This window comes from Myodes glareolus, chromosome X (assembly GCF_982192425.1).
Source record: "Myodes glareolus chromosome X, mMyoGla1.1, whole genome shotgun sequence".
Classification (NCBI taxonomy): domain Eukaryota; kingdom Metazoa; phylum Chordata; class Mammalia; order Rodentia; family Cricetidae; genus Myodes; species Myodes glareolus.
Window position 1 is genome coordinate 18,761,314 of NC_142053.1, and position 18,459 is coordinate 18,779,772.

Sequence of the window (18,459 nt, forward strand, 5' to 3'; positions counted from 1 at the left end):
CAGGTTTGGAACAGGAAAATCAATCTTCAAAGTCTGATCTTTTTGTTTGTTTTGGTTTTTTTCGAGACAGGGTTTCTCTGTGTAGACTCAACTGTCCTGGAACTTGCTCTGTAGCCTTGGCTGGTCTCGAACTCACAGAGATCTACCTGCCTCTGCCTCCTGAGTGCTGGGAATAAAGGCGTGCGCCGCCACCGCCCAGCAGAACGCTGGTCTTTTTTTCCTGTGTGAGCTGTTATAGCTGAAGCCCACTGGTAAAGTAGGTTTTTTGCTGTTATTTTTTATTGCAGTAAATAATGTAATAAACATGTGTCAATTATATTTTATTTATTTATTTATTTAGAGTCTGGATCTTGCTGTGTTGCCCAGTCTGGTCATGAACTTATGAATTCAAGCTGCCTTCTGGCTCAGCCTCCCATGTAGCTGCAGCTACGAGTCACTTCACCGAGTTAGAGACCACCACTTAACCCAAGTATGTATTTTTTAAAATATTTTTATGGTTTATTTAACTTTATCTTATGTGCATTGCTGTGAAGGCGTCAGATCTTCTGCAACTGAATCTTCAGACAGTTGTGAGCTGCCATGTGGGTGCTGGGAATTGAACCCGGGTCCTCTGGAAGAGCAGTCAGTGCTGTTCACCACTGAGCCATCTCTCCAGCCCTCCCAAGTATGTATTCACAATGTCGTGCAACCATCCCCCACTGTCTTGTTTCTAAGCATTCTCTAGAAAGAAACCCATTCCCTACACCCCTGGCCCTTTGAACCCTTAGATGTAGTATTTTCCTCTGATGAAAACATTTTTTACAACGGTTATGGGGAACATATGTGAGGTCATGTGGATGCACATGTGAGTGTGGACATGTGAGTGGGGGGATTGCACACATGTTTATCTACATGTGGAAGCCAGTGATGAGTTTCACGTGCCACTCCTCAGGAGCCCTTCCCTTTAGGTTTTGAGATAGGAGCTGTCATTGAGGCCCGACAGGCTTACTGATTAGGCTAGCGCACCACGCTCCAGAGATGTGCTGGCTCCACTTCCCTGGCACAGAAGTTACAAGGAGGAGTCTAGCCACATCCCACCGTTTTAGGTGGGAGCCGGGATCAAATTCAGGTCTTACACTTAAGAGACAAGCACTTTACCAACTGAAATACCCATCTTGTTACCCATCTTGTAACTGCCCCCCTTATTTTCTTTATACATCTGAGGCAGTTTTTATGCTCCTATCTATGTACACATTTCTTCATGGCATTACTGTGGCTGCTTATGTCCTGATATGCCTGCGTTTAATTTTTTGGCTTCCATCGTTGTCACCATCATCATCGTGAGTGTGGGAACATGCATGCTATAGTGTGTTCATCGAGATCAGAGAACAACTTTTGGGAGTCAGTTCTCTCCTTTCACCTTTACATGCGATCCAAGAACCAAACTCAGATTATCAGGTTCTCATACCAAGTGCTTTACTGGACCAAGATTCTAACCTTTTTTTTTGGAGACACAGTTTCTCTGTGTAGCCCTCTAGAGACCAGGCTGGCCTTGAATTCAGAGATTCACCTACATCTACCTCCCAAGTGGTGGGATTAAAGGCCTGTGCCATCACCACCTGGTTCCAAGGTCCCAGTGCTAAAATCTGGTTTGTGCAGGTGTTGTAGCACAATGCCTGTAATCCTAGCACTCTAGGACACTCAAGATGGAAGATGGAAATTTCCACTGAACAAATCAGTTAATTCAATCTGTTCGTCATGCTTTACCTAAATTTTGCTTTGCTTTTTTTTTTTTAAAGATCTATTTGTTATGTACACAGTGTTCTGTCTGTCTATATGCTTGCTGGACAGAAGATGGCACTAGATCTCATTACAGATGGCTGTGAGTCACCATGTGGTTGCTGGGAATTGAACTCAGGACCTCTGGAAGAGCAGTCAGTGCTCTTAACTTCTGAGCCATCTCTCAAGCCCAAGTTTTGCTTTTAATCCAGCTAGGCCCTTATTTATTCCCTAGTGTTTGTCATCTGGTGTTGATAAAGTGGCGGCAGCCATTCCCTGCTTATCATTCTAGAGCTTTTATTTTTTACCTTTCTTTCTTTCTTGCGGATGGGGTGGGGTGGGTCTCACAGCAGGCATGTAGGTCAGAGGACAAATCGCAGGACTGACTGCTTCTACCAGGTGGGGTCTGGGAATCCAAGTCAGGCCATCTGGTTTGGTAGCAAAGGCCTTTAGCCAACTGAGCTATCTTTTGGCAACGTTCTAGCATTTTCTATGTATATTTGAATCAGCATAATCTAAACAATCTCATTCCTGATGGCAGCAGGTCATATCAATCCATCTGCTCGAACCACTGTGTTCCGTTCACAGCTCCAAGGTGACAGACTTCCACAGATCACTCTCTGGGTTAGCCTCTTCACAGTCCTTCCTACTATTACGTCTTGTCCCCTAAGGGAAACAGATTCTTGACCACATCTAACAGACTCTTCAGGGCAGCACACTTCCTGTGCTCTTGTTACTATGGCCACATCATGCAGAACGATTCTTTTAACACATGGGTACTGTAAGGAATCCTACAAGGGACTCCAAAGACTGAACCCCCAGCTTAGGAGGCTGCCAGTTTGCAATCTGTGGCCCCATGTTGCCTCCACTCTGAACCTTTTTCCTTATCAATCAGGTGACAGGATTGTTACTGCAATCCTTGAGCATGTTCATTCCCAAACGCCACATACTCTATGGACTCTGTGGCCAAAGCTAGAGTATTAAGACATAAGCTTAGCTAGTACCGAAGGTCAGTGTTCTGTGTGTGGCACTTTCAGTGACTTCCCTAATTAGCCAAAGCAGTAGCCAGGTAGAGATGATTCTGGGCATTTTAGGCAACGTGGCTTTTCGTTAGCATAACTCAGGAGACCAGTTAAGGTTTTCTGGGTCAAGGCTTGGTGGAGCCAAGGCCAGGGAAGAGCAGGTGAAGTGACAGAAGCCGAGTTTAGTGCAGAATGGGAAGTAAAGTTAGGAAGGGACTGAGAACAATTAGAGAGGCCACTGGATTGGACGCCACATAACTCATGCTGGGGAGGGACTCTGGAACTCGGGGAAGGGAAGGAATGCTGGGCAGAACAGCAAGACAAGAGCTCGCAGAGGTGGATGGTGCCGGCATGGAGCAGAGGCAGGACCTTAGAAACCTAGATAGGCTCTCCTCAGTGGTTTCGGGGTATGTCCACAGGCACTCTCTCCGAACAGGGGCACACCCAAAGGGGATGCTCACATTCTTGATGTTCATAAGAGGCCTGGGTTCAATCTACACCAAAATGGAAAAAAAAGCTTGCGGTGAATTCTGACAGGCCTCATCCCTTCTCAGATGGCAAACGCTTCAGTTGATGAAGACCACGCTGACCCCAGTATCTCTCAAAATTCTGATACTCACAGAAGAGAAGGATTTTTTTTATTCTGATAGGGGGCTTGTGAAAGCCCCACTGCCACCCCTGCAACCCGCGGTTAGCGGCCATGTAGCATTAGAGCATCCTATGGGAGGAAGGACTGGGCACAGGAAGTGAGCACAGCTAGCACCCATAACCACTGCCATTGCTGGTGGCCCCTTGGGCCCTCTTAAAATAACCTCTAGGGTAGGGGAAGGGTGGATGGGTAAGAATATGAGCTTCAGGAGTTCCAACTCCAGAGGCACAGTATACCCAGCCAGCCTCTCCCTCTGCTCTCCCCTCTCTCAAGAGGAAACAATTGCCCAAAGCACGAGGCGGGTGCATGCAGGTAGGAAGGGCAGATGGGAAAGACACATGGATCTCAGGCTCTAGAGGGCCGAAGGGAAAGGAATGAAGGAAGTGAGGGGAAAACATGATTCCTTCTCAAATGGCCTCATCTGGGAGTCCCTTCCTGCCTGTGCTATCCTGCCCGTGCAAGCATCGTTGGTTCTTCACTTTTGTGGAATGCAGAAATCTGGGAAACACTTTGAAGCTGTTTTTTTGAAAAAAAAAAAAAAAAAAAAAACTGGACCACGGTGGTGCTACAGGTTTGTACACTGCACTGAACTGAGTATATCCTTGACGCCAGGAACAAGGTCCCCGAGTTTCTGAGGCAGCAGCATATTGCACATGTGAGCTTCCCTTGGGCAGAATAATAATAAAAAGACAGGAGACATATTCTTTCTATGCTGCTTTTATTTTTGTAAGGATACACTGAAACGTTAGATGGAAACAGCTAATGACAGTGTGGAAGTGAGCGGGCGGCATGTACAACCACTGCTACAGCAATATATGAGTATGTATTTTCATTACATGTCTACCTTGATAGCGTCTCTTTATATATGTAATATAATGGAGAATACAGTTAAGTAGGTATCCTGTGTTTCAGAGAAGCAGGAGGTGGAAAACCAGTCCTGCCTGGGGAGGATGATGACCACCCCCAACAGCCCCCGAGACCCAGCTAAACTCTTGAGGGAAAGTCCTAAGAATCACAAGAAAAGGGACTTTGTGGTTTTCTTGAACACAGACAAAGAGCAGACAACTATGTCACAAGGGATTCAACTTGTCACGGTTTTAACATGTCATATTCTTGTTGATGACAGCCCTGTCTGCCTGCTCAGCTGCCCCTCTAGAGTTTTTGTCTCTTCTATAGGATGAATCTCAAAACTGCAGGGACGCCTGAGGAGGCTCAAATATTGTCATGCAAGTTTCCAAACCCATAAACTATTTGTACTATTAATTAAAACAAAATTAAAAAAAAATGAACAAGGACAGGAGGGTTAGTTTTGTTAAGCTTCCAAAAGTAGTCACTGTGACGACGTTCTGAAACAGGCTCGTTTGCTCAGATCTGCTTACACTTTCCAAATCACCTGTGTGTTTCATGCTTTAAAGCAGGAATGCTCAGAAAACACGTCACGTGGGGGAGTCAAATGTTAGTATGGGGGGAAAGTCAGTTGAGAATTACAGCTAAGTTCAAAATGTTAATTCTCTGGAAATTTGTGTTAGTCATGTGACAGCACAAAAGAACAGAAGGAAAGTCAGAGTTTTGATGAAGTTAAACCATGCATTCTGGCTAGTTCTACTGCTCACAGAAGAAGGTGAGCAGGGAGTTGGAGCAGCCGCTACAACTCTTGCGCATCAGTCGTGTGACAGCATAGTGGGTCCCAGATGAGCCCTGGAAGGCATCTCCGTGGGAGTCTTATGGCCTATGCTTCTTGCTTATATCATCAAGTGGCTACATGGTTAGCACTTTTCTGCTCTATGAGAAACATGCAGAAGAGTCAATCTAAGTTTCTGGTTTTTTCCATTGCAGCAACACAGAAATTATTTTTGCTGCAAGGTTGCTCTTTGCTAAATCCTAATATGATCACTGTGTGTCCTTGGTTGAGTAATACTGTAAAATGGGAGAAAAGACAGAAGGAACAACTTTGAAGGTGGAAAGCCACTCTTCCCCTATGGATAGTAACAGAGCGAGTGAGCAAAGGACACAAAGCATGGTTCAAACACCATTTTACAGGACAGGAGCCCCTGTCAAGTTACAGCTTTTTGGCACAGTCGGGGCAATAGACCTGCTCATTATGAAACACAAAGCGCTTGTTGGCCAGATTCACGGAGCACTTTTTGCAGTGGAAGCAGTAGTCGTGCCAGGATTGTCCTTCATAGGCCACCACACTGGAGCCTTTACCAAACCCTGGGGGAAACACAAGAAAACAGAGAGAACAGCTGAATGAAGACAGATGAGGAACCCAGGAGTCAGAGATAAAATGACAACTTGCCCGATCATAGAGTCGACAGGCACACAGTCAGTGTCTGCCCGGCTCTCTGCTCCCCTCTACTCGACCGCGCATTGTCTCCCACCGCGCATTGTCCCCCGCGCCGCCACTGTCCCCCGCGCCGCCGCAACCCTTCTATGGCTGTCAAGGACCTGAAAAGATGCCAGAGCTCAGCCAATGGTTTCCCTGATTTAAAGAACCCCTGTTCCCATGCCACCACCACTATAGCTCTGTGACGCGCACCGACCTCCCAGCATAACCAGTGTCTTTTAAAGTCAGGGCCATGGCATCAAAGTGGCCACCAGGAGGCAAACTTGGGCTGTTTGTGGGGTGTGCACTTACCGGGCCTCGAGGAGCTGCTAAGCTTCGATTTTTTCTATAAAGAACCACCACCCACGAGGGACAAGTCCTCTCTCCACCCGGATGCCTGCCCCGGAGGTTGGCGCTGGGAAACAGGGTGAGAGGCAAGCGTTTCCCGTGGCACACTGGGGGCCTCCTAGCTTTAGAGACTGGGTGGCTCACTCTTGACACAGTCCTTTTCCCTGAGGATGGCAAAAGTCTTCTCAAATGTACATTTCAAGGCTCCCCGGGGAGATGGGAAAATTGGAGGCAAGGGAAAGGGCTCAGGGCACGTGGATCGCGGCCGCGCAAGATGAGGAATGAAGTGATTAGCTTTGCTTCTGATCACAGAAAGATTAAAAATAAATAAAAATGACCCTGCTAGCAGGTCCCTCTGCACTAGCCTTCCACTATGGGGTGGTATAATGCCAGCTTTTAGTTTTCCAGCCTCCCTAGCCCTCCCCATCCCCTCTTTTCACCCCCTCCCTCTCCCAGCTCTCCCACCACTAACCCCTCCCACCCCTTGTGCCTGCCCCACCCCCACCCAATTTCACCCCTGTGCAGTGCTTGCAAACTGGCATGGCTAGTTGGTCAATAGTAGTCAGGAAGTGTTCTGCATTGCAAGGGTTAATCTGGCCTGGGAGATAATCCACACTATTTGAGGGAGGCCTTTGGGGCCACCATTGTAGGGGCATTGTCTGGGGGCCTTTGTGGATGAAACCGACGCCAGGAAATGAGAGATGGTTACCATGCGCAAAAAACTAGCCTGGCAGACTTAGCAAGGACTCTTTAGCCTACCAGTGATGGGGTTCTTGCATCCAGCACACTTCTTGGCCACAAAGTTCTTGTAGCAATCCACGCAGTAATACTGGTCCTCCACAGCGGTGAAACGCTGCCCAGCCAGCTTCTTAGAGCAGGTAACACACACAAAGCACTCGGCATGCCAGGGCTGATCCTGGTAAGTGATTCCTCCAGATGTGATGGCCTAGACCAGGGAGTGTAGCACCGGGATTCAGATTCAACAACCAGGCAACTGTGCTGGGTGCTTTGGTATACAGTATCTCATTTTATCACCATTACAGCCATGGGAGGCAGGTGCTATTATTATTCCCAATTTACAGATGAAGACACCAAGGCCTAGAGAAGGTCAGGCTCTTCAGAAGCCAATGAAGTAGAGGAGGCAGGGCCTCCAGAGCCAGGGCTGCCCGGCTCAGTATGGAGGGGCACACACGCTGATGACCAGAATCAGCTGTGGCGCTGCTTTCTAACCCCAGGCTCCTCATCTGCAAAATGGGCACAATAATTCCAACGTCACAGGGCTATCATGAGGATGGAATGAGATAGTGTGTGTGCAAGTGCGCTGCAGATTGTCCAACACCAGGCAACAACGCTCAGTGCACAATTACCACAACATACCTTGTTGCACTTCACGCAGTGCTTGGCAAACTTGGTCTCATGGCAAGTCACACAGTAGAAGTCCTCCCCTTTAGGGAAGAAGCTTCCGGTCCCAATGACTTGCTTGCAGTTGCTGCAGGTGAAGCAGTCTTTATGCCAGATGGTGCCCTTGTACTCCACGTTCTGGTCTCCTGTAGAGGAAAGCAATCCGATAGCCACACTGACAGGCTCTGCAGGGGGCTGCATCCGCTCAGCTCCCCAGCCTGCCCCCAGAGGCGAGGGGATGCAGGCCCTGCAGTCAGTGGCCTCCCTCAACCTATCCCCGTGTGTTACTTGCAGTCATGCCAACGGAGGGTTCTGCTACAGGTGGGGATGAGGCACCTGAACCCCACCTCCCCCACCTCCACCCTTGCAATAACTTAAGAGTTTCGCTAGGGGGACTACCTAACCCAAAATGCCTGAGGGAGAAAGCATGCACCAGTCACTTAGTACATCCATAGGAGAAAAAGCTACATACTTTTCACTTCCTTCTCTTGCCACAGACTGTTCTTGCCCGTGTTCTTTAGTCTCCGAGTGTGTGCGTGTGTGCGAGCATATATATGTACGCATATATACGTGTATGTATATGAGTACATATATATGCTAAAATCTCAAAAGCAGCTCACAGCAATGTTAGCCCCACCAGAACAAGCAAGCACACACCATGTCTGCCCTCAGGGTAGGAGGGGGCCAGTACCTGCCACAATGGCCTTGAAGCACCCTTTGCACCTGGGGGAGTCCTCCCGAGTGGCGCACTTGTTGCACAGGATCTTGCCATCCTTGGACACAAAGGTCTCGCTGGCCAAGGGGTGAAGGCACTTGGCACAACGGAAGCAGGTGTCATGCCAGTAGCGATTCTTATAATGCACCTCCTGGACATCAAGCAGAGCAGGGTGGCCACGGTGAGGGGTACTGGGGGCAGTGGCAGTAGCCTTACCATCAGACACCAGGTTCTCCAGGGCCGGGGAACTACTCACTCAGATGTCAGCCCCTTCCATGTGGGGATGCCCTGTGCTTTTAGGAGTAACAGAATACTGAAGTGTAGATGAAAGCCTCATAGTTCCCAAAGGACATAAGAGGAGAGGTAGGAGAGCCCTCAGCACAAATCTGAAATCCAAAGCGCTCCAAAATCTGAAGCTTTTGGAGGGTTAATAGATCCCACAACAAGAAGAAGAAAAGCACATCTGGTCTCATGTGCTGGGTCACAGTCACAATGTCAAAGCGCAACATCCTGCATCCCTGGGGAAAACAAGACCCTTCCAGTACGTTTAGCTACAGCACATAAACGTCATTCCACACACAATTACTTTAAAAAAGTAACAATGATAAAAGAAAAGGAGGCCAGAGGCCATGAATTTGAGAGAAAGCATGCAGGAGCTGGGGAATGCCCAAAGGGGCTGGAATGAGAAAAGAGAAAGGGGGAAATGATAGGATTATATTTAATTAAAAAAATAAAAACATTGTATAAAATCACCCTCAAGCTATGAACACAGAAGATAAATAAAATGTGAACAAAATTTTGTGTTTATACTTGGGTATTGTTATCAAGTTCTTTCATTAAATATGTCGAAGAATTATCAAATAAGAAAATCCAAATTCAAACACTTCTCTTGCCAAGCATTTCAGATAAAAGCCATTCAACCTGTACAACTCAAGAGCTGGCAAAGGCCTTAGTGGGCCATCTAGTTCAAGGCCCATATTATTCTATTTTAAGCTAGGGGGCATGAAAAGTACCCTAGGCAGCAGAGAACTTGTCTCAATTACTTAAGGTTGCTGTGACGAAAACTCAAAACAGCGGGCGGCGTTGCTGGCAAGGCTGCAAGAAAACACATGAAGCCCAGCCCGCCCTGTTCCCCCTCAGGGACAATAGTTACCTTGGCATCCGCGCTTATGGGCTTGCGGCATTCCACACAGGTGTTGGCGCAGAACTTGTCGAAGCATTTCAGGCAGCAGTGGTGGCCATCCTTCTGCACATACTTCTTCCCCTGCAGGGGGTCCCTACAGTAGTGACAGTCGAACTTCTCAGACATGGTGCCCACCTTATAGCTGGAGGGACCTGGAGAGGCAAGCAGGGAGAACAAATGAGCGAGGGGAAATACAAGGGTGCCCTGTCACAGAAGGCCCCGGAGGTTCCTACGCACTTGCTGCCATGGAGCTAGGAAAACCCTCCAGTCCTAGCCTAGCTTCCTCTTGAGCTTGGCTAGTTACCAAGTGCCACGACAACTGATACTTCACTATGGCCCCCAGGAAGAAAATGCCTCTGATCTGAACACTAAATGTCGCATGTCAAGGACCAGCGACTCCCTGGGGACATGTCAGAAATCACCATGCTGACTCACAGAGGACACTAAGGAGGACAAGAGGACCAGTACTTATTCTAAGGTTACCACACGGGGATTCTGGGAGGTCCATCTGTTGTTGAACCAGGAATGGAAAGGCGAGCTGGGACAGCAAAAGAAGGAAGACTACTGGGCAAGGCAACCATGAAGTATCTGTCACAGTGAGGTGAAGCTTTGTGACGCAACAAAGTCATATCTTTCTCAGGTCAAGCCAGTAAGGGCTGGGCTGTTCACTGGCGTATTCCCTTCTGGCATGTTTGCTACTCTAAACAGCACAAGTTTCGAGTCGAATCTGGAAAACTGACTTCTGCAAAAGTTCAAACTACTTCCAAGGCCCTCCTCCCTCCATCTCCTTCTCATCAACAAACTCCCTCAGCTGTGACCCTAGATAACCATATAGAACAGGCCTGCCAAGTTCCAGAGCCCCGCTAAGGTCTTCCACAGCCCCTCTGCCAAGTCATTTACTAGAGAATCCTGCCACTAGGAAGGCACCAAATCTGGGGTTCTATTAGTTTCCAATTTCTATACACATGTGCTAATGTTTCCTATCACACTTAAAAAAGGGAATTGTTTACAGGAGTAAACAGATAGCAATTATTTGTGTTAGAAGTACAAGAACTGAAACTATCTGAACCCAAACTATTCATCCACTATGTAATTTTGAGAAAGAATGGAGGAAAGAAACGAGCAGTTCCGCTACTCACCACAGCTCTTCCACCAACTGAATGGCCCAAACTCCTGCTTTGGGTTCCATTCCCAGTTTTTTTTTTTTTTTTTTTAAACACAACCACATGTCCAAGTTGTTTGGATCCTGTTGCCATAGGCAACCAAATAGCAGAGAGTGAGCTAAGGAAACCACACCCTTTGTCTGGGAACCCGCCTGGGCTGCTTGGGCAGAGGCTGATGAACTCTCACTCAGACCTGTCAATCTCTGCAGCCTGTCACTCAACAAGGGAAAGCAGGCCACGGAACACACACAATGCCTGCTGCTTTCCACTGCCACCTCTCAGGCCCCTCATCTCAGATAGCTGACTCAGGAAGTAAATGAGTGACATTTCTGTACCACAACAGTTGCCTGGCACAGTTCTGTCATTGTCAAATCAATAGGGAAGAGTCCCTTGTGTGCCTCGGTTAGATACAAAGTGCATCCAACAAGGAAGCTGGGCCCATCTCCTGGAGTTACTGAGCTACTTTGCAGCATCTGTTCAACTTCCTAAAGCCGACAGGCACCAGCACCCATGGCCGTGACAGCCTGTGGGAAAATCACTCTCTGTTTGTTCTAGCTGGTCTCTCCCATCTCATAGAGACTCTTGTTTTCTTCTCCATGTGGCAATTGTATAACAAAGCTTTCTTGCTAAGAGCTGATTTGAGGAACCAAGTGATTCTTTAGTAAGGATACATGCCACATCAGCCTGGTGGAACAGACCTGCAATCCCTGTTATAACCTCAGAAGACTGATACAGAAAGACCACCGACTCAAGGCTTGTTTGCACTACAGAGTGAGTTCTAAGCTAGCCTATGCAATTTAGCGGAACTGTCATCTCACGATTTTTATTTTAAAAAGTTTTAAAAGGCCGAGGATACAGCTTAGGGGCAGGATCCTTGTCTAACACACACAAGTCCCTGCTTTTAATCCTTGGTACCACAAAATAAATAAAAAGGAAGAATAACTACAAGGACCTCAAATGATCAGTGTCTCCTTAGTACCAGTGGCAAGGAAATGGAATTTGTGCAGCACAACCACCCTGATGGGATTAGCCCTTCAGACCCTATCACCTAGGGCCACATTAGAAAAGCAATCATCCTCTCTTACTGAGTTGCCCTTTTCTTTTTACTATCACTCTTTTAATGTCTAGAAAAGCAGTAGTGAATTCTAAATATTTCTATATCCAAGAACTATATTGACCATGCCTAAAAAGGAACCGCTCTACCTTTTGATATTGCTGTGCTCTAATTTTATGGCTAAAATGTAGGTGCTGGGGCTAGAGAGGTGGCTCAGAGGTTAAGAGCACTGACTGCTGGCTGCTCTTCCTGAGGCCCAGGAGTTCAACCCTCAGTAGCCACATGGTGGCTAATAACCATCTGACGCCCTCTTCTGGAGAGTAGGCATACAAACACACATAACACTGTACACATAATAAATTAATCTTTTACAAAAAATAGGTGCTGATGTCACGCAAAAGGAAAAAATACTAGAAAAGACAGAAAATTCCCTTTCTAGCTATCTAGGAGTTTTGTTTTGGCTTTTCTTTGAGACAAAGTCTAATTTTGTAGCCCAGGGCTGGTCTTGAACTTGTGGTGAACCTTCAAAATTTGACCTCCTAAATGGTGAAATTTTTATAGGCACGAGCCACCATGGCTAGCTGGTGCCTAGAGGTTTTCCAGAGAAGGCCTACAAACACTTATGGTTTATAGTGCCAGAGATGTACCCGCCGAGCCTGCTTGCTTTACACCTTTGCCACTGCTCAGTCCCATAGCTCCAGAACAACCAGCTCAGCTTCTAGGCATGCAAATGACCAAAGAATCCATAGCTCACCAATGAACACAGAAGTATCCAGGAGCGGGGTTCCAACCTTTTGACACTGTGATATGATGTCATCTACAACTGTGTTGGGCCCCGTTTGTAGCTATCCTGAGATGCTGTGGGTAGCAGGCTGGACATGCCTGTACCAAAGTGTATTGAGAATGCCCATCAATGAACGCATGCACCCCCATATCATTCCTTCAACACGAGGTCCTAAAGCATACCACGGAGACACTAGACAACCCAACTCGAAGTCAATGGTACCAACAAGGAAGGCCTTGGGTCTCAGTGCTTTCATGTTTTTGCTTTCCGCTGTACGACTTTTTTGTTCTTTAAAACCAGGAGGAATCAGGATCACCTCAGATTCCCCAGCACAGTATACTTAAGGCCAGACTCTGCATACAGCTGGAGAAAACAGGTTTCAAAAGGACTATTTTAGGATTGATTTTTAACAGTTGGCTTAAGTCATTTCTATGGGTGGAAACACCTATTAATCAAGCTAAAATAGCATGTCTAGGAATGTTGGTTTTATTGCCTAATGCACAAACAAGCTGGAATACTTAAAAGTATGTTAGCAATGTCAAATTTGTGAACCTTAATAATTTTTTAATTTTATGTGCATTGGTGTTTTGCCACGGGTGTTGAGTCCCCTGGAACTGGAGTTACAAACAGTTGTGAGCTGCCATATGGGTGCTGGGAATTAAACCCTGGTCCTCTGGAAGAGCCATCAGTGCTCTTAACAACTGAGCCATCTCTCCAGACCTAGAATAGACAGATTGTTTTTACATATGAGAGCTCTGTCTACAGTTATGTCTGCATGCCAGAAGAGAGATCAGATCCCATTATAGAGAGTTGCTGGGGCTTGACCTCAGCGTTTATCTCTTAAGATGTCATTTTACCTCTTTAGCAATTCGCAAGTGCACACAATGTTCAACCTTTTATACTCTACAAGCTTCCAGACACATCTGCCTTGACCTAGGGTGGTTTTAACACATCATTAAATGAAAATTTTGCTGCATGTGATTACAATGCTGCCTCCCTTATTGCCTCTTCTGTGAAGGACACTGTGTTCCAGGGTAGCTCCTCTGATAAATTTTAATCTCACGTGGCCTTCATTTGTACATGGTAGTGAGGTTTCTGCCACAGAAACTTCTACCACTGTAATAGAAGCCCAAGGACCTAGTCTGGACCTTATGTATAGAAATCTTTCAGTGTGCCCTGCTGGCAGACACTACAGAAAGGTCGCCACTGTTAAGCTTCTAAACCTTCACTGTGTGGACAGGCATTCACAATGGACTCGGATCCAATGAGCTCAGCCTCTAAGCAATATTGATTTTCTTTCTGAGAATTTTTTTTCTTTCATGAACCAAATTCTCTTCTGCTTTCACAGATGAAGGAACCTAATACAATGCAAAATACTATGTCCTGATTTCAAATCTCACCTCCCATTATCCTAGGGTCTCCAAATCTAAATTATACCTCCCAGTCATGTGAATTGTGATCTGATTTTTCTAAGATAGCTTTCATATAAATGTTTTCAAGGGAAGCAACTCTGGATGCTTAGCTTAATCCAGTGAGAAATGTGACTGGGTGATCAAATGCTACCTATCTATCCTAGGTTGGCAGGCTGATTTTATTTCCATGCCTGCTTCAAAAGACACACCATTCTTCCCTTAATAAGGAAGCTTCCTATCAGAAAAAAAAATCTTGATTTATTTCCAGCGTGCCAAGAGGTGACTACAGAAACCTCAATGTCTCAACAACAAAGGATTGAAGGGGTTGGGGGGGGGGGAGCTCAATCAGGAAAATGCCGCTGTGAGAACATAAGGAGCTGACTTTGGATACCCAACGCCCAAATAAAAAGACAGGTACAGTGGCGTGTGCCTGGGGCAGAAGTGACAGGACAATCCCGAAAGCTACAATGACCAGCCAGTCCAGCTCAACTCATCAGCTCCAGGGTCAGTGACAGATCCTGTCTCCAAAACTAGGGTGGAGAGTGACGAAAACCCCAACACTGGCCATGCACGTGCACACACATCTAAGCACTCTCACACAGATGCATACACATAGAAAAGAAAAATGACCTAGCTTCAGATTTAATCATATACCCATCCAACTAACCAAGAAACAAAGTAGGAACTTCCATCTGTCCCTCAAACTAAGCAGTTCAAGTTAACATTTCAGGAGAAAGTGGGTGTCATATCGAGGCGACTTTCTTCTGTGTGCTTTGCTGAACTGCTCTAACAGGGTAAACACTGAACACCACCCAGATGGAAAACACAGCCCAGCTTCTCCCTACTGTTTACGGCTGAGTGCAGCACATCGATACCATAGCAATAAATGCTGGCTTCCAAAAAAAAAAAAAGGGACATATTGCACTCCTGAGGACATTCAACAAATATGGAAGGACGCCTCAGCTGATGAATAGGACACTCGGGTCACAGACATGCTAATACACCCGCAAGTGTCATCAGACATTGGAGAACACACACCTAAATGCCCTCAGGGAGACGGAGCTTATGAGTCATAGCTGAAAAGCAGTCTATCAAATATCATAGAAAAATCAGCAAGGGCTATTTATTTTTGGCTTAAAAATAGAACATGAACACAATGATTCAATGTTACTAGCAATTTCTGTAGAATGCCACATTTGGTAAGACCTCTTTTGGGTCACTGATGTGCAACTAACACCATTTTAGTTTACATCTGGTGTTGGAAAGGTTGGATATGGTATCGTTAAATGAAAATGTCTCTGCTTCTATTCTTTCACCAGACAAAGTCGTCCTACAACCACTCTGTCTGCATGTGGAATTTTATCTTAATGTTGTGCACGCCACATGCAGCATGTCATGCTCTGGCTCTCAGACGGGAAGAAAGTTCGTGACCAGTGGCCATGGAACATGTCTTTTTAATTTTTCCAGCTGGGGGAAAGTGGTAGGCAGTCACTTAGTGATCATTAAGAATACAAAATGTTCCCCTGGCTTCGCCCAGTGTTTGGCTGTGGGTCTCTGCATCTGCTCCCATCAGCTGCTGGATGAAGCCTCTCTGACAACTGGGCTAGGCACCAATCTATGAGTATAGCAGAATATCATTAGGAATAATTTCACTGACTTTTTTGCCAGTCATATTTGATGCTATGAAGCCAGGGGAACCCCACAAAAGATGGGGAGGAAGGAGTCTAGGAATCAGAGAGGTTAAGGACATCACAAGAACATGGCCCACAGAATCAACTAAGAGCTCAGAGGGCCTCACAGAGACTGAAGTGATAATCACGAACCCGGAATGGATCTGAGCTAGGTCCTCTGCATGGATGTGTACCTTATGGATGTGTAGCTTGGTGTATCTGTGGGAATCCTAACAGTGGGAGTGGGGGTATCTGACTCTCTTGAATGTTCTTGGGACCCCTTCCCTCTTAGTGGGCTGCCTCATGCAGCCTTGATATGAAGGCCTGTGCCTAGTCTTATCGTAATTTGTAATGGCGTATGCAGCTGATATCCCTGGAAGGCCCGCTCCCCCGCTTTTTGGAAGGGAAATGGAGGAGTGGATCTGGGACTGAGGGAGGTGGGGGAGGAGGGACCGCGAACAGTGGAGGGAGGGGAAACCGTGGTTGGAAGGCAATGTACGTAAAGAATAAAAATTAAAAATTAAAAAACAGAAGAAAACAGAAAGCCTGGTTTCACCCTCAGCCTAATGCTCTGACTCCCATTCCTCAGTGATTTAAGAAAGCAGTCCATTTCGAGTCCTCGCCTCTTCCCCCAACTCCCAATTCCCATTTCTGGCATCTAAAAAGGCCTGGAGTGTATGGGGGCTACTGGGCAGCGGGCTGGTGGAAAGGAACTAGTAACTACAGGATATATAAAAAAATGATCTGAACTCTCTCAAAACCCTCATCCTGGCCCTTGACTTGAAAGCAAAGGGGTAAAAGGAATTGAACGGATGTTTTAACAGATAAAAATGTTCCATGCTGAATGTACACATTTTTGTCCTTAAAATGTCTTCTGATTGTGAGGATGGACACTGAAAATGAATCCAAATCCAAACAGCTCAACCTTCATTTTGTTCAAATGAAGCCCATTTAAGAGCAACATTGATTTTCCTTCTGTGAGAGCTTCTTTCTTTTCTATGGAGCTAGTGATTCTCTGCTTCTATAGACCAATGACTAAACACAATGCACGCTGTTATTTCCTGATTTGAAAAATCATGTAACAGGTGTAACAATTGCTCTAACAATTGAGGCATTATTTATTTGCACTATTTATTATTTTATTACATTATTACTATTATTAACTAACAACTTAGGTAACATTTTTAGGTATGCCATAAATACCACCTATCAAGCCAATTGTTCTGACCGTTAATTAGTAAGGAAGTCTCCCAGCTGATGCCTAGTCAAGGTCCATCAGGACAACTGGTACAGCTGACTGCTTGGCAGATAATCGCAATCTCAGGCATGTGGCAACCATGTTTGCAAAACTGTCGCTGGGGGTTACAGAGAAATCATCAAACAGCTTTTAAGCACTTAGAAACGAAGCAGGAGCTGCACATCAATGAATTAAAGTGCAAATTCCACTGCTATATATGTGCTTTAAAACACCGAAAAGACCATTTCTTCAAAAAGTATTTCTGTTGTCAAAATATTAACAGGAAATCCCAGGTTTCAAAAAATAAAACTTCAAAAAATAAAAAAAAATAAATATAAAAGACTACTATTAGTAGTAACTTTGTCCCTTAACCTCCAAGTTGGGAGATGGGACCAAGGGTTTGGTTTCTGCCCATCTATCTTACTTCATCAGCTCCAAGAAAGGGAACTGTTATTTGGGCAGAGGGCAAGAGAGCAACAGCCACATTCCTGGCTTTGGGGAGTGATTCGGACAGCAGGCTAACTTCACAGAACAGGACTTTCATCCTCCAGCGCGTATTTCACAGGCGTCTTGTTTAGAGCCAAAAGGCTCCCTAATGGCGACTATAAAGCATGAGGAAAACCCTCGCTCTTGGTCCTTATCTAGGGGATAGGAAACTTTTCCGGTTATGAATAATGAATACCATATTTTCCATAACAAAGAGACCTATAACTGTTTCTTTAGAAAAATTAAGAATATTGTTCAGAAGAAAGAAAGATGTGTCAGGTCCTTCATGGATACTTTAAGTTATAAATAACCCTTCTCCCCTCTCCCTATTCAATTTGCCTTTCACAAACACCTGAAGTTAGACTTCAAGCACTGTAGAGCTGAAGAGCGCCCTTATAAATGACCCAAAATTCCTAAGACTGCCCCCACAAAACAAAGAAAATCAAACTTCCTTCCTCACATCATCTCTTAGTTTCATAAGATATCCTGAAAATGTAAAGCAAAGTTTAAAAAAGTCAAATGTCTAAACTTACTTGAGGAAGAAAACTTTCATCTCTGAAACAGCATGAGAACAAAATAGATATCACCTAGGATTTACTTTTACCATTTACACAACGCTAAAATCATTCAATCCAAAATTATCTTTAGACAAATGACAGATTCATTGCCTCAAACAACTGTCCTTAAGCGAAGAGAAAGAACAGGGAGCTTTTACCTGAGTGTCTTTGAGAAGCCATGGCTCAGAGGCCAAGTTCAGGAGCAGCACCTAGACCGGTCTTCTCTCAACCCCAGATGATAACGCTGTGCCTCATTTGTGAACATACATTTAAGGGGGAGCAGCTCACAAAAATAACCAAGAGCAGATGTCCCACCCCTCCCCTGAGATCACAACCTTAATCCCACTAGAAAATTCTTAACCATTTTAGGTGATCCAAGGGAGAAGAATAGGACCCAGTAAAAATACCACACGCTACATATAAATACCTGTGGGGCTACTCAGCATCCAAATTAGCTTCAGAGCCAGAGAGGCCACATAGAAAGTCATCCCTGTACCGGAATAAAATTTGGACTCAGCTCTGACATAGCTTAATGCTGAGCCAACCTTATTAATTCACTTTATATGCCACAGGAGCTTGCCTTTGGTCCGATAAATCACGCATTTCTGTCCTGCTAATGATGAAAGTAACTATAGGAGATGGACTTAGGCTACCAGTGTAATTTAAAAGAGGTTAGACACTACAATGAGAGAGA

General features: G+C 45.6%; 1 protein-coding gene across 7 annotated transcripts in view; it reads right to left on the reverse strand.

The window, feature by feature from the left end:
* Nucleotides 1-4,130: 4,130 nt before the first annotated feature.
* Nucleotides 4,131-18,459, reverse strand: part of Fhl1 (four and a half LIM domains 1) — a 59,987-nt gene continuing 45,658 nt past the window's right edge. For 3 of the 7 annotated variants that reach the window (XM_048457588.3, XM_048457589.3, XM_048457590.2), the window contains exons 3-8: nt 9,373-9,554; nt 8,196-8,370; nt 7,481-7,650; nt 6,863-7,049; nt 6,068-6,267; nt 4,131-5,643 (exon numbers count right to left, since the gene is read on the reverse strand). In XM_048457588.3, coding sequence (XP_048313545.1) covers nt 5,560-5,643; nt 6,068-6,267; nt 6,863-7,049; nt 7,481-7,650; nt 8,196-8,370; nt 9,373-9,528 — 972 coding nt within the window. In that variant the 5' untranslated portion in view covers nt 9,529-9,554 and the 3' untranslated portion in view covers nt 4,131-5,559. Of the gene's footprint in view, nt 5,644-6,067; nt 6,268-6,862; nt 7,050-7,480; nt 7,651-8,195; nt 8,371-9,372; nt 9,555-10,541; nt 10,677-17,923; nt 18,078-18,459 lie in introns of those variants that run through there. The other 4 variants (XM_048457587.2, XM_085684669.2, XM_048457591.3 and 1 more) reach the window with 4 other exon arrangements.